The sequence below is a fragment of the Lissotriton vulgaris genome, chromosome 4_1 (assembly GCF_964263255.1).
Source record: "Lissotriton vulgaris chromosome 4_1, aLisVul1.2, whole genome shotgun sequence".
Lineage (NCBI taxonomy): Eukaryota > Metazoa > Chordata > Amphibia > Caudata > Salamandridae > Lissotriton > Lissotriton vulgaris.
This window is the reverse complement of record NC_141691.1, coordinates 1950618360-1950632759: the sequence shown is the minus strand read 5'-3', so window position 1 is coordinate 1950632759 and position 14400 is coordinate 1950618360. Positions and strand designations below refer to the sequence as shown.

Genomic DNA, 14400 nt, shown 5'->3' with positions numbered 1-14400 from the left:
GACTGCAGGACATTCGGTCTATGATCCCAATGTCCTGGAAAGGCCATTTGAGCAAATACCTTTCTGACCAAAGAAGGTTCCATTTTATGTCCATAAATGGGCCTGTGGGGCAAAAATAGCTATTGTATTCATGATACATTACACGTTTTCAAGCAAGGATGTGAAATTAAACTGAATAAGGAAGATGGGCTAGTCCGTGAACGAAAAATGGTTTCAGTGGGAATGAGGAATTAAATTGAAGGAGTGAGGACTGATAAATATGTGAATGATTCTGGGAGGGGCAGAACCACAATGTCTATTGTCTAGTTAGGGGTTAGTTCCATTGGGAATGAGATTGGGAACAGACGTTAAGTTTTTTTAAATTAAGGCACAACTACACTAAAGTAGGAAGTGTGTTTTTAAGTGTGCTGGAGTGAGAAGTTGAGTGGTGGACTGGGGAGCTAGTTCAAAAAGAGAATCCATGGGACTCTGCCCCATGTGGAAATAACTGAATGCATTCCTCACTTGCACCATGACAGAAGAGGTGCTGTGTATAGCTAGGCAAATAAAGTAATGGAATGCTTTCTATGTGCATAGGGTCCGTGGAAAATCGCTCACCTGTGGGTTTTCTTATTTGAACCTGAATTATCGAGGCATTGCTGTCCATGCAGCGGCCAGCCATAGAGTGCATGCTAGACTCCATATTTTTATAAAATCAAGCCTCTGTAGCCATATGTTGTCTACAGAGCTAAAGAAAACGAGGCTGATGAGGATCAACCACTGTCAGCATTAGCCACATTACAGCAAAGAGTAATCGGTGCTGGAGCTGAGGAAGACCCTCCTTTCACTCCCACATAAAAAGATTGGTGCCTTACTCGAATTTATTGCAGGCCCAATACTATGACATTGAAAGATCTGCTCACTTAGGAATGTTAAAATGTTTGTTTGTAGAGAGTCATAAAAGAAGATGTATATCCCATGTTCTGTACTGGAACAACAAGGATGCTTACTTTCCAATTTAGAGTAAGCCTTCATGTGGATTAAGCAAGTGACTTTGTGTTTAACATAACACATTGATTCACCAGCGACAGTCAATTATTCCACCTTAGATTTCCACATTTGGCAAAGTTTGCAAGCATTGATAGACAAAATAGTTCAAGAGTGAGATGTGACCTCAACAAGTAGTATTTTAGAAAATATTATGTCAACCCATTGAGAGCATTGCACCTAGCTTGAGCTGACAGATTATCTGTTTGGACTCTGTCAAATGTGTTAGCTGTTGTTTTGCCACATTCAGGCCCATCTGATGAATGCTTCTACCTGATCCTGAAAATGTCAATAGCTCCCCTTCGCTTCCAGTGTGCTGGCTTCATCACGGCACTGGAAGTGATGCCAGAAGGATGTCACTAGAGCCATATAGCAAGAACCCTGTCCAATGCTCTGACATCAGTTCCTTTTTATTCTGCACTCTTCAATGCAGATCAGGAGCTTTTCTCTGAATCTTTTGATCACTTTGCTGGAAATTCAGAGGTCTCACAAAATGTGTTCCTTTTCAGTCCTTTGGGAATGTCACCTCCCAAGAAGTCAGTGTTCATGACCAACTGTTATGGGTAAATGTCCAATTCAAACCCCGTGAGGTCTGCTTGTGGTGCCTAGGTTAAAGGCATAACTCAGGGTCCCAAGAGCAGTGCAGCCTCATTCACCTCAAAGCCATAAAAAACGCAATGCCAAACTTTTTTTATGGCCCTCCCAACGATGATCATTCCAGGTTGAGCGCTCCTTCCACATGCCGTTGCTCACCTTTGCCTAAGTTTTTCAAGAGGAAATAGAGAAACACAGGGAGACACCTCTTCACCCCAAATGCTATTGGCAGACTGCATGATATTTTCAGCTCTGAATCAGATTTCCTTCAGGTACAAGAGAGGGTACAGCTTGATACTGATGACTGTCGTTAAGGAACCAATTTGCTTCCTTCCTTTACTTCTGACAGTGGTGTACTTAGTACTGCTAAATGTAAGTGGTCTGAACTCTTTCTCCAAAACAGAAATGAAGTGTCCCCCTGGAGGTGGCTTTTTTACGTTGTCTTCACGACTCAGATGAAGTGCTGAAGTGCCCTCTCCCTGCCTTGGAAACCAGAGCAAACATTCTGACCTATGTCCTCCAGACATCCGCATAGTCATTGAATCCTTTGTTGCCCTTTAGTGAAGCACTCAGCTGTGAACTGCATAATGTACAGGAGATACATGCCAGCACCCAGAGAATGTGACTTTTTGTCAGTCCGTGCTATATTCTTCTGGTATTGATTCCAGCATTGGTGCCAGGTTTTGACAGTGCATTCCTCTACTGTGATCTCTACAGCGTTCTCGCATCCCAAGTAACGGTGCATTGGGAGCAAATTCAAAGAGCAGATGACTTAATTCATTTTATTGTGAAGGATTTACCAAGCTGCCATTATAGTTGTGTCCAAGAGCAGTTGATTGTTGGACCTTGTCCTACTGTTTAGTCACTTGGCGTTCAATTGATTTGAAGACACAAAAGAACCCTCTGCAGTGTGGTGAGTTCTACAACCTCATCTAATACTTTGCTCTGTGCAACAAATACCTGACTTTGCTCCTGGTTCCATTCAATGTTAGTTGCCCTGTGCTAGTCAACTCTTTCATCTTTTTGAATTATCCCTCGTATTCTATGCTTACTCTGCTATTTCAGCCCTATGGTGGAACTTCGTTTCATCTACATAAGTGCATTCCTTAACCACCAGCTCCTATAAAATGTCACTTATGAATTCATTGGAGCAACCCATACAGGAAACTGATCAATTCCTCCTAAGTTTAGACTCGTGTTTATCACTTATTGCTTTCAGTTTTTGATCCATGTAATCAAGTTGGTAGCCATCTAAGTGATATGTAATTTGCTTATATGCCTTTTGTTCAGGAAGGGATTAAAGACGTTCATCTCCTCCTACTGAAATACCTCATTTTAGATTGATTGGATTACACCACCTTTGTGAGTAATAGTGCCAAGCATCTTGTAGCCAACTCTGGTTAATTTATTTTGTGTTTTATGAATTTACTCACTACACATATGATCTCCTTGTTTTCAAGGTCCTAGCCTATTCTTTCTGAATGTTTGATTTACAACATAAGGCTGTTCATTTGCTTATCATTGATGTACAGCTACTGGTCCTTAGTTACTTTTGCTTCTTGATTCCACTCTCAAGGAATAGGACTTCTGTGACAGCCTTACTCTAGCAAGCAGGAAAGTAGGGATTGTAATGGTTCTCCTCCAACTTCCCTAGCCTCCATCCTATACCTTAGGGTGTTTACCAGCTAGTCTAATAATTTGATTTCTTACATTATTCTACACACCCCAGCTAGCAACTCAGAATTTCCTCAGAGCATAAGTTAGGCAGGACTTTAATGACAGAGAGAGTGAGATGAGAATGTAACAGACTGTATAGTGCCTTTGGAGTGACGAGGGTCTATTGACAAGCCTTTTAACAGGCCCTTCTGGTAATGCACTACCCACTCATTACTCCAGTATTGGAGCTTTCATAGATTCACATGCCTGAATCATTCCCCGTCGTCGAGACAGGAGTCTCCGGTACATTAAAAAGCAATGCTTAGTAGTATAGAAAACTGAAAAGAGGCCTAGGCCCATTTCCCTTTTGCAACCCATAACCCTTGTTATGTAAAAGAAACCAAACATTTCCCTGAACCAATCAGAGCTCCTCACCCTCTAGAACCCTCCCGAGAGAACCTTCTGCTCCTCAGATTTTCTACTGCACGTTGTGCTAGGGAGTCTCCTATGAGCGCTGCTCAAACTCTTCAGTATATTCAATTGATATTAGACCAGAGTGTTTTTCCTTCTCCAGATTTAATTATTTGGAATTCTTCAGACTGTTTCTCCTTCTTCTACCATGGCTGACAAGGAGAAAAAATTATTTTTTAGAGCTTGTGCCTCCTGCTCTAAGAAAAGGCTTTATACAGACGCCCCTTTAAAGACTGCATCTACTGCCTTTATCCAGACCATCAGGCAAAGGATTGGCAAAGGATTGCAAGGTATGTCGTACCTTTTCCAATAAAACTTTGAGGGACAGTGTAGGAAGGCTTCTACTCTGGTTTCAAAAGGTGAAAGCTAGGAAGGAGATCTTATCCAGTGACAGTGAGGAGGAGTTCTCTTCTTCCAGGAGATCTCAGAAAAGGAGCAGATCTCCTCATACTCATACCTCAGGGAAAAGACCTGAGAAGGCCCTTAAAAAGACCACCCCAGGGTCTTCAGTGCTCAAAATCACCTTCAGACAAAGAAAAGGAGAAGGGTCATGCTTCGGGGGTTAAATATACCATGAAAACTCATTCAGAGCCCTCAAAATCTCCCCTTCCCAGGTCAAAATTTCTGTCAAGAAGCCATCCTCCACACCTTCTGAGGAGAAAGTGGAGAAATCTGCGTCGTCGACGGGAGCGTCGACTAAGAAAATAGTCGTTGTCGAAGAAACCTGAGGTAAAAGCTGTTTCTAGAGCTTTATCACCGTCGACAGTACCACCGTCGATGACCGTATCAGTTCAGCGACGACAAAGGCGTCTACAGCTACGACTACAACCACGTCGTCTACGGGATCGTCGACGACGGCGGCAGTGACAATGGGATCGTCGACGACGGTAACGACAACGTCGACGGTAGCGTCGACGACTATGATCTCGTCGACTGGCTCGTCAACGAGGTAAAAAATCCCAGAAAAAAAGTTTTTGGCCTGGAAAAGGACAATTACGCCAGAACTTACCTCTCCAAGTAAGGTGTCCCCTCTAGTACCATCTCACCTTCTGGAGGAAGTAGATTCAGAAGGGGACGAAGCTGATGGCCGACCTTTTGATTATGCTAGTAGCCCGTCTCAGTTGCAGGTGAAGTACCAAGAGGAGGTATCAGATGAATATAAATTTCAAGAGCGTCCTCAGCTACAATATCGCCAGGAACAGCAGGAAAAGATGACTATTCTACCATCTTCCTTGTTAGTCAGCTCCTATTATGGCACCTCCGGACAGGGAGGGTAGAAGGCTGGACAATGTGGGGAAGAGATTTTCCTCTATGTCGGCCCTATTAGTGAGAGCTGTGAATGCCCTGTCCATTCTAGGGTGGTACGATAGGCAAATGTGGTGTGACCTTTTACCTTACTTGGATCAATTAGCGGAGAAGAAGAGAAAAGTATTCAGGAATATTCTGCAAGAAGGGGAGAGGACTTCAGCCAAAGTCATAGATTGCGCTATGGACATAGCAACCACGGCATTCAGATCTCTGGAGGAGCTGCAGTACTGTATTGTATTGTATATGGACTTGTAAAGCGCGATTGCTGCCCAAGGGCGTCCAAGCGCTGAGTAAGTAGACAGAGATGGGCGGTGCAGAAGAGATTAGAACTCGGTGGATTTAGCAAACAGTAGGGTTTTCAGCTGTTTGCGGAATGAGAGCAGGTTCGAGTTGGACCGGAGTTGTAGAGGAAGTGCATTCCACAACTTCGAGGTGTTCAAGGAGAACATCCTGCCTCCGGCCCTAGAAAGTAAGGATGGTTGAGTGCAACAGCATTTAGACCGAAAGCCCAGAATAAAATCTTGGACCTTCCTTTCAACAGTTAAGATCTATTTGGCACGCATATAGATGATGCACTGCAGAGTATCAGAAAAGATACGGATACGGCTACGTCATTGGGAACTCTACAATACAGGAAAGCTCCTTTTCGAGGCTCTAAAGGTAGAGGGCAATCATCTTACAGGGGAGGATTCCAACAGGGTCGTTTTCCTCTTACTTCACTTCATCTCAGCAGTATACACAGCGCCAGTCAGGAGGCTACACAAAATTGACTCCGAGAGGTAAAGGAGGTCGTCAGGGGAAAGGCAACACCCGACGACAATGACAACCTTCTAATTCCGGCTACACGGATTTCTCTGAGATCACATGTTCCCCTGGGTGGAAAGATTGCTCATTATTTTCAAAATTGGTAACAGATAACTACGGACCAATGGGTCCTTAACATTATTCAATTCGGCCACACTCTAGAATTTCTACAGAAACCCACTCGTACACTGCCGATACATCAGAAATGCAAGCATTTACAGCAAATGCGAGAGGAGATTTGTGCAATGCTCCGAACGGGAGCAATAGAACTGGTACCGAACTCCCAGAGGGGAAGGGGGTTTTACTCTAGCTTTTTTCTCGTCAAGAAAAGCATCCTTAAATGTCGGCCAATTCTGGACCTCAGATTCCTAAACACCTATCTCAAAAAGCAATCTTTCAGGATAGTTTCTCTGCAAGACATCCTTCTACTGTTGAATCCAGGAGACCATATGACCACACTAGACCTACAGGATGCATACTTTCATATCCCCAACCATCCTTCACACAGGCAGTACCTTCGGTTCAGGGTAGCCGGAGAACATTAACAATTATAGGTACTGCCCTACGGCCTGAAATCAGCCCCAAGAATTTTTACAAAATGCCTGGCTCCAGTGGCTGCGGTTCTAAGAAGACAGAAACACCAAGTATTTCCCTACCTCGACGACTGGCTAGTCAAGGCACCATCAGCCGCGTTAGCCCAAGCATCAACAGAGGCTTGCATGCAGTTGTTTGTCAGGCTAGGTCTGACTCTACACAAAGAGAAGTCATCCCTTCAGCCAACGAAAAGCATCACTTTTTTGGGGCCAATACTGGATACAGACAGAAACAAGGCGTTCCCCTCCAAAGAAAGGCAGCTTAAAAAAATTGTTTCTCTCTTCAAAGATTTTACAAACAGAAAGTGTTTTCAGTATGCAAGTACAAGTCATTACTGGGAACAATGTCATCTTGCATTCCCCTTGTACCTCACTGCAGGTTAAGAATGCGTCCGTTGCAAAAGCAACTGGCTCTGCAATGGCGTCAAGCGGAGGGATCCTTCGACGGTTTTGTCCAAGTTACTCCGTTCATGGTTCAGGCATCAACATGGTGGACCCGGAAACGCAATGTCTTGCAGGGTCTTTCATTCCTCACAATTCCAGCTCCATTGATAGTGACAACAGATGCGTCCCTAGAAGGATGGGGAGCGTTCCTTCAAGACCTTCAAGTCAACGGTTGCTGGAAGTTGCACGAACAGCAACTGCACATAAACTTACTAGAACTCAGAGTGGTACTCTTCGCATTGCTAGCTTTCCTGCCAAGCATAAGAGGATCATCTGTGTTGATAAGAACGGACAACACAACTGCAATGCACTACTTAAACAAGCAGGGAGGAACAAGATCACTCTCCCTCTCTCAGGAAGCTCAGGACATATGGGAATGGGCGCTACGGCACAGGATATCCATAACAGCGGAACATCTCCTAGGGGATCAAAACATCAAAGAGGATACTCTCAACAGGCTCAAATCGTCCTGCCACTAGTGGGAGTTGGATCAAGGAGTCCTGAACAACATTTTTCAAAGATGGGGAGAACCGGCAGTAGACCTTGTCGCAGCAGCGGAGAACAGGAAATGCCGGTCCTTCGCAAGCTGGCTTCCCCAACGGGGATCTTGGGGGAATGCGTTTTCTATGGCATGGTCAGGCGTCTTTGCCTACGCCTTTCCTCTAATTCCCCTGTTGCCACGAGTGCTTGTGAAGATCAAGAAAACCGTGCAGACTAATCGTAATGTCCCCATGGTGGCCCAGACAACACTGGTTCACAGAGCTTCTTCTGCGTTCGGTGGTACATCCGATTCGCCTCCAACCAATACCATCGCTTCTGACGATGTCTTAGGGACAAGTGCTCCATCCGGACCTGAGATCCTTGCGCTTAGCGGCCTATCTCCTGATCACAGTGAATTTCAGCATCTAAACATCTCAGAAGAATGTAAAGATATCCTCTCCAAGGCCAGGGCGGATAGTATGAACAAAACCTACAAAATGAAGTGGAAGAGATTTTGTCTCTGGTGTCGAAGAAGTAACGTTCAATCACGCTACAGAAGGACTGCTTCGGGACCATCCTTAAGGTCGGCAAGAATTGTTAAACAATTCATGAAGGGATTATTCAGAGTTTTTCCTCCAATAAAGCCGCCGCCACCTCTTTGGCATTTGAACGTAGTCGTTTCACAATTAATGAAACAGCCCTTCGAACCTATACACAGGGCAGATCTCAAATTCCTATTGTGGAAGGTGGCTCTTCTCATCGCTCGAACTTCGGCCAGAAGAGTGGGGGAATTGCAGGCTCTCACAATTCAAGACCCCTTTCTGCAATTAAAGAGGACAGGATGATTCTCAGAACTAATCCGAAATGTATCCCAAAAGTACCAACTGACTCATTTTAATGAGCCATTAGTTTTAAAACATTTCTTTCCACAACCAACAACAGCAGCGGAAAGAGTTCTACATTCGCTGGACGTCCAGCGATGTCTCAAATTCTATTTGCAAAAGACTAAAAACTTTCGCAAGCCTTCACAGCTTTTTCTCGCTTTCAGCGCACCCAGGAAGGGCTTCCCTTTATTGAAACGTGGGATTGCCAGGTGGATTTCCAGTGCTATAGTATATTGTCACCAAGCTGCTGGGAAACCTCTGAACGCGCGAGTTTGGGCTCTTGCAACCAGAGCTGTGTCCACCTCCACTGCGTTATTTGCAGGAGTGCCTATCCAGGATATCTTCAGGGCAGCGACCTGGAGTTCTACGCACACATTCACCAGGCACTACTGCCTGCAAGCAGCCGTAAAAAACTGATGTGGCGGTTGGAGAAGCGGTGCTGAGGAATATTATCCAGTAACGGTGAGCCCTCTTTGAATCCCTCCATCCTTTTGTCTTTATTACAAGTGCACATATTTTCTATTGTTATGTTTACTTAAAGTGATTATAATTTTTATAAGCAGAATTCTAAAATAACTATGTACAGAATGATGCTATATTAAGTAACTATATATGTATATATAAAAAATTTGCTTTATGCTACTGCTCGCTATTCTGATTCAGGCATGTGAATCTATGAAAGCTCCAACACTGGAGTAAGAAAACAAGTTACCTGTACCTGTACTTCTACAGTTTAGGTAGCTTTCATAGATTTACATGCGACCCACCCTCCTCCCCTAAGAGGCTTACCTTAGATTTAGCACAAAGAGTGTTTTTATGCACAAGTGCACGAAAATCTGAGGAGTAGAAGGTTCTCTCAGGAGGGTTCTAGAGGGTGAGGAGCTCTGATTGGTTCAGGGAAAAGTTTGGTCTCTTTTACATAACAAAGGTTATGGGTTGCAAAAGGGAAATGGGCCTAGGCCTCTTTTCAGTTTGCTATACTACTAAGTATTGCTTTTTTATGTACCGGAGTCTCCCATCTCGACGATGAGGAATGATTCAGGCATGTGAATCTATTCAAGCTTCCAGTACTGGAGAACTACAGTTACAGGTAAGTAACTTGTTTTCTTATCCACTCATGGGTACCTGGCCCACCAGTTTGGTCTGGAGATGAGGGTGGGCATTCCAGAATGAGCAGGGTAAGAGCCAGGGAGCTTGGCCTTCTGCAGAAATATAGGAGGTGAGCCTGTAAAACCTTATAAAGTCTGTCTTGATTCTTAGATGGATGGGCAGGATATTTCCGGCTCCTTGTTTTCTTCTTTTTGTTATACCAGATAAATTCTGGATGTTAAGTATGCATCTCAAAAAAGTTCTTTCTATGTAAACATAACTCACTGAGCCTTTTTTTCTTACAGATTGAGATGGCACAAAAACTGTTGAACTCTGACTTGGCGGAACTGATCAACAAAATGAAACTCGCACAGCAATACGTAATGACCAGCCTCCAGCAAGAGTACAAGAAGCAAATGCTGACTGCGGCTCACGCTTTGGCTGTGGATGCCAAAAACCTGCTAGATGTCATTGATCAGGCCAGGTTGAAAATGATTGGACATTCAAGGCCGCATTAAGACATTTGTGACTGACTTGTAAATCTTTTACGGAAGCACATTCTTCGAGGATGACATCCAGCCTCCTACCAGCAGCGAGGATTATGTCTAAATAGTCCTGGATATCTGGGGACATCTGGTCCGATAGCCACGACTGGCAGCATATTCGTACCTCTCTCGTTTTAGAGTTATGGGATGGTTCGATATCCCATACAAGGCATTGTGAAAGAGCAACGATTGTATAAAACACACACAGATCATGGAAACCAGTTATTTTGGCATCAAGAACGCAGAAGTCCTGCCATGAAACCACAGAGCCAAAATTCTCGTGTGCAGCAGACAGTGAAAGTATTGGGGTATGGAGAATTCGGGGACACCTAAGGGCTGAGAATTCTTGCCCACACACTACAAGAAACTGTCAAGACTGGAATTTTTGTATTTCTGCAACACTTAAGTCACAATATGCTAATCACAATTTACAGAGAAAGAACATAAAAAGCTATATTTTCAAGACTTAAGACATTTAAAAACTAAAGGTTTTTTCATCTTTTACCTTTCATGTGGATATGTGAAGCATTTAATTGGATACTAGCGGTAGAACATGACTGAAACCCTTCTGCATCCTTTTCCGCAAGAATAACATGACAGGTTTTTTTGTACAGATGGACATGTTATTTCCTCCGGCAGCGGAACTTCTGCTTCATCTCCAAGCAGTGGAACACAGCATTTAGAAATGAACTTCTGTAACAATATGTTTCCCATTTTTATATAATTTATAAACAAAGATTAAAGCCATGTTGAATATTTTAAAATGTCAGTACTTTCCTAACCTATCTAAGTCTCTCTTTCCTGCAAGTACAAAAGCAAAGCGGTGCTTCTTTCCTACCCCGCACACATTTCATTTTCCATTGCACATTTGTTAAAAAATGCTCCCTTTAGTTTGTTGGGGGGATATAAATTATTCTCAGGAAGAATATAATGAATTGTACAGTTACTATGACCTATTAAAAAGGTGTTACCAGTGAATGATCTTGGAGTAATATATTTGCCTTTCAGTTGGGATTTGCTTCCACCTACAGGATTTGCCAGGAATACTAACAATATAAGCTGTGTTCACAACCAACTTAGTCTAGTTGGATCCACTGCTCTTTCCAATTTCTTCTCACTTTTGAACTCTCCGTGATATGTCATTGTCTACCTCAAAACTTTCACTTTTTTTTCATTGTTTTTCTCTACTCCTTTAGACCCTTGTTCATGTTACCGACAAACGGAAATGAAAGTATCCAGTGATCTTCGTACTGTGCATTTTTCTGGATTTGGGGATGTTTGCTGCCAAAAGAGTAGAGGAGGTTGCAATAGGGCACGGGAACATTTAATTCTTCGTATTGAATCTTGCATAGATTCACATGCTTGAATCATTCCCCGTTGTCAAAGTGGGAGTCCTACAGTACATTTAAAAGCAGTATATGTCATACATAGTCCAGAAGGGCTAAAAAAAACATTCACTTCAGTAACTGATCTCCATTATTATAAAAGAACCAAACTCCAGCAAATCAGGCAACAACACCCCAAAGAACACTTTCACAGATACTTTACTACCTCCGATTTCTACAGAACGTCGTGTGACGAGACTCTCCCCGAGCCCTGCTCATTTATCCAGAATTTTCAAATAAAAAATAGATTTACTACTATATTTCTTAAAGGGACTTCATCTGATATTTGAACCCGACTAAATAAAATGTCAGATTCAAGCAAAATATTTCTTTTCAGATCTTGTGGGACGTGTTACAAGAAGAGGCTGCACTTTCAGGACTCCATTTACTGCCTACACCCTTTTCATGGGGTAAAAGACTGTAAGACTTGCTGTACTTTTTCCTCAAACAAATTTAAAGATAGAGAAGAGGCTGATGTTATGGCTTCAAACACGTAACAGAAGACCATAGACCGGTCTCTTTCTGAAGAAATCAGAGCCTACAAAAACCTTCTCCGTGGTTGTTGTTACAGTTCATAAAGCCCTCCTCAGTGCCGTCAACAGAGAAATCCACTGTAAAGCGAATAACTGTCATCAACGACAACACTGTCGACAAAGGCAGCTCTTTTGATGAAATTCGCCCTGTCGACGACAACACTGTTGATTGTGATGACAACATAGTCGGTCATGCCACCTACAATCTCCCGGCCTACAGGGAATTGTCGACGAGAAAACTGTCAACATCTCCATCGATGGCAATAGATTTAACACTGTCGATGATGAAGACACTGATCATGCCAACAAGGCCTTCATCAACCTTCCTCTCCGGCAGGACGCAGCGGCTCAGACTTCCCCCTTTCCTCTCGGACCCCACACCTACCACCTGCGGAGTCCCCCAGGGCTCCTCCCTCAGCCCGACGCTCTTCAACGTCTACATGGCTCCACTTGCCCCCATCGTCAGAACCTACGGACTCAACATCGTGTCATACGCAGACGACACCCAGCTCATTCTCTCCCTATCCAACGAGCCCAACACCGCCAGACGCAACTTTCGAGAAGGCATGGAAGCCGTCGCCAAATGGATGAAAAACAGCTGCCTACAACTAAACACCAACAAAACAGAAGTACTCATCATGGGCCCAAACCCCGACGCCTGGAGCGACACCTGGTGGCCCACCGCCCTCGGAAACCCGCCAACCCCCACAGACCACGCACGCAACCTGGGAATCATCCTGGACTCCAAGCTCAAAATGGACTGCCAGATCAACTCTGTCTCATCTTCGTGCTTCCACACCCTCCGCCTCCTTCGTAAGACCTTCAAATGGATCCCCCTCGAACACCGAAAGACAGTCACTCACGCCCTGGTCACCAGCAGACTCGACTACGGCAACGCACTCTACGCAGTAATAAACAAAAACCTCATCCGCAAGCTACAGAAGATCCAGAACGCCGCCGCAAGACTGGTCCTCAACCTGCCAAAACACTGCCACATCTCCCAGCACCTGCGCACACTCCACTGGCTCCCCGTCGAGGCGAGAATCACCTTTAAGATGCTCACCCACGCACACAAGGCCCTCCACGGCACCGGACCAGCATACCTGAACAGCCGACTCAAATTCCACGCACCCCAAAGGACCCTACGATCAGCCCAGCTTTCCTACGCCGTGGTCCCCCGCACCAGAAAGACCAGATTGGGAGGCCGCTCCTTCTCCTTCCTCGCGGCCAAAGCATGGAACGCCCTTCCGCTCCACCTCAGACAGACAACATCGCTCCCAATCTTCGCAAGAAACCTCAAAACCTGGCTCTTCGACAGACCCCCTCCTTGATGGCATCGTTTCCTGGCTTTGCATACACCAAAAAGAATGCTGGCTTCAAGCATTGCAGTTCCTGATGGTGTAATGTCCTCTGATGAGGACCGAGAAGACGAAGTATCAGACGACCATAGTGCATCTATTGAATGAGACGATTACCTGCTATAGACTCCTTCACTGCCAGCTCCTCATCCAGTGGACTCCCCTCCTGGTAATATTAAGAATTTCCATACTCGGATGGAGTGAGCAGCAAAAAGATTTGAGTTGCCAATACCAGTGAAGCAATCAGATTGCTTTCTTTAGGATTTTAAAGAGCTGGCTAGAATACCCATTAGAGCTCTCCCGGATGTAGACTATATCTGGGAGGAAATTGTGAGAATTATGAATAATCAAGCAACATGTTCTGCAGTCCTAGCTAATTAGATAAAAATAATGTAAGGTGCCAGAACATTCAGCAGCATGTTTAATAGGACATCCTAAACCAGGTTCAAGCAACTCTGTGCCGCTCCAAGAACTCATCAACGCCTATATCAACACCGCAGTATAGAGAGGGTAAACACCTGGATAACATAGGAAAGCGTTTTTCCTCAATTGCAACTACTATGTTTAGAACGGACAATTCTCAGGCGATCCTTAGCAGATCCGACCGGCAAATGTCGTCAGATATTGCTCATTACATAGATCGGTTACCAGAGGATGTAAAGACAGAAGCAAGAAGGATTCTACAAGAAGGCGAATAAGCCTCTTCGGAAAATGATTGTGCACTGGATATCGCTTACACAGGCTTTCAGCATTTGGCAAATGCTGCTGCCCTCTGCAGACTGGCATGGCTAAAAGCTATTTCCTTCAGACCTGAAGTCCAGAGTAAGAATTTAGACCTGCCTTTTGATGTCGAGGCGTTATATGGAAGACACATTAATAAGGCGCTACAATCATTAAGAATGGACACCGCAAAATCGGTAGGTTTGCTGCAAAAGAGGCAAATGTCATTTTGAAGGGCAAGAGGCGGGATTATGTTCTCCTACAGAGGATGATCCAACCTTATCGATTTCAACAGTGCCAGCCCTTTCAGAAACAATACAGACCGTAGTACCCTCAACAGCAGTACAGGCAACCACCATCAGCGGCTACAACAAACAAACTGCAAGGAGGAAGCAAACTTCCTAGGGAAGAGAGACACATGTAGGAAGCAGTGACAGGATAAACTTGCCTGTTACAGGTTTGTTCCAGAAGCAATTGGGGGCGGAATAGCAATCTATTTGGCTCATTGGA

At 44.3% G+C, this 14400-nt stretch overlaps 1 protein-coding gene across 7 annotated transcripts in view; it reads left to right on the top strand.

Annotated features, from left to right (window-relative positions):
* Nucleotides 1-10872, top strand: part of PTK2 (protein tyrosine kinase 2) — an 878302-nt gene extending 867430 nt beyond the window's left edge. For all 7 annotated transcript variants that reach the window (XM_086966271.1, XM_086966270.1, XM_086966268.1 and 4 more), the window contains one exon: nt 9655-10872. In XM_086966271.1, coding sequence (XP_086822397.1) covers nt 9655-9867 — 213 coding nt within the window. In that variant the 3' untranslated portion in view covers nt 9868-10872. The remainder of the gene's footprint in view (nt 1-9654) is intronic.
* The last annotated feature ends 3528 nt before the right edge of the window (nt 10873-14400 follow it).